Source organism: Pseudozyma flocculosa (assembly GCF_000417875.1).
Source record: "Pseudozyma flocculosa PF-1 unplaced genomic scaffold scaffold00019, whole genome shotgun sequence".
Taxonomy (NCBI): Eukaryota; Fungi; Basidiomycota; class Ustilaginomycetes; order Ustilaginales; family Ustilaginaceae; genus Pseudozyma; species Pseudozyma flocculosa.
Genome location: NW_006920887.1, coordinates 317,715 through 319,239, shown reverse-complemented (window position 1 = coordinate 319,239; position 1,525 = coordinate 317,715). Strand labels below are relative to the sequence as shown.

The 1,525-nt window shown below is 62.6% G+C and overlaps 1 protein-coding gene across 1 annotated transcript in view; it reads right to left on the bottom strand.

Annotated features, from left to right (window-relative positions):
• Positions 1-1,247: 1,247 nt before the first annotated feature.
• Positions 1,248-1,525, bottom strand: part of PFL1_05366 (uncharacterized protein) — a gene marked incomplete at both ends in the record, with an annotated part of 3,711 nt that continues 3,433 nt past the window's right edge. Inside the window, one exon of the mRNA XM_007882898.1 lies at positions 1,248-1,473. Coding sequence (XP_007881089.1) covers positions 1,248-1,473 — 226 coding nt within the window. The remainder of the gene's footprint in view (positions 1,474-1,525) is intronic.

The window sequence follows — 1,525 nt, the reverse complement described above, 5'->3', positions numbered from 1 at the left end:
CACGGCGCCTGGGCCGGGTGGCTGCAGAACCGCACTTGGGATGCAGCTTCCATGCCTTGCGAGCGACACCCCCCCCCCCGGCCAGAGAATAGATGAGAAGCACTCCGCTCTCGCTTCGCTTGACATCGCAAGCAGGGTAGCAATGCAGTACGTACGTCGTCTCCGAATTGGCAAGCCGGCTAGAGAGTGGCCTTCGCCTTCATCGATACCCGTACTGTATGTACGTACGGTACAGCAGCGGCGCGGGCAGACGAGGCGTGCCACAACCCTCTCAGTCTTCGAAGCTGAATGTTGACCGCGCAACGCTCGAGCGAGCGAGCGCCTGGGCCCTCGACCCGTAGACACGCAGTCACGGCTGCTGTAAGCTCGTACAGAGTGGCGGTTACGGTTCGGTGTGGCCTGAAGCCTGAGCCTGCTTGCTTGTGACAACCGCGCTAGGCTCCCGTACTGTGTATATGCATCTAGTCGTGCTGCGGCTGCGAGGCCAGGACGCAATTAAACGGCGGTGAAACCCACCATCGCGACCGTACCATTTCGACCGCCTTTGCCGAGTCAAAATACGGGCTCAATATCGAAGATACCGGCAGCATCTCGACGAACGTTCATCCAGGCAAGGCCAGGCCAGGTCGGTTCCATCCAGAGCCGGCCTGTACCGGTACAACCTTGACTGCGTCGACCATCAACAACTCACAGGCTGGGCCATCTGGCCAGTGATGCGCACCGTCGGACCGCGCAATGTATGTACATATGCACATCGACCATCGTCGGATAACTAGATTGCCTCTTGTCTCTAGAGAGACAGATAGTCTCTCTCTCTTGGCGAGATGGGAGCTCGCATTGGCGCCACCCCCACCCTCTTGGCGTCGAGCGCGCCAGATCCGTACATGTGAAAAGACGAGCTGACGATCGTCGTCCTCCAACCGGCCCAAGCCAGCCGGGCATCGCATCACCCACTCAACGTCCCCTCACGATCCTGACCGCCGAGGGAGCCCGCGCAGGGACCAAATCGTCCAGGGCGGCCAACTCCATAAAGAAAAGAACGAAAGCAATTGTCCAGTTGGGCCGACCTCGGATACAATACAAGTCAATGCAGGCGGCGGCGAGGTGAGGCTCAACAGTGTGTGGCGCTCGGCACAATCTCCGACATCCCTAGCGCCCGTAGTGAGCGAGCCTCTGTACAAGGCGGAGCGGTGCGTCCGGGTGAACCGTGGAGCCGGCCAGAGACGATGAGCATCCTGCGGCAGAGACTACGGTCGCGGCGTCGGGCCCACATCGTCGACATCCCTTCGGCCGTTGCCGCCGCCGCCGCCGCCGCAGGGCCAGCCGGAGCCGCTCCAGCCCGATAGGTCGTACTGATCGGCGGGATAGCGGCAGCCCGAGATGGGCGTGTACATGGGCCTGGCGGCGCCGGCGTCGGTCCAGGCGCCAAACGACGGCGACGGGTTGGGGTCGCCCGCCACAATGGCCGTCTGGCTAAACGTGGGCGTCGGCAGCATCTGGACCGCGCCGGTCCGCGTGTAGCGCG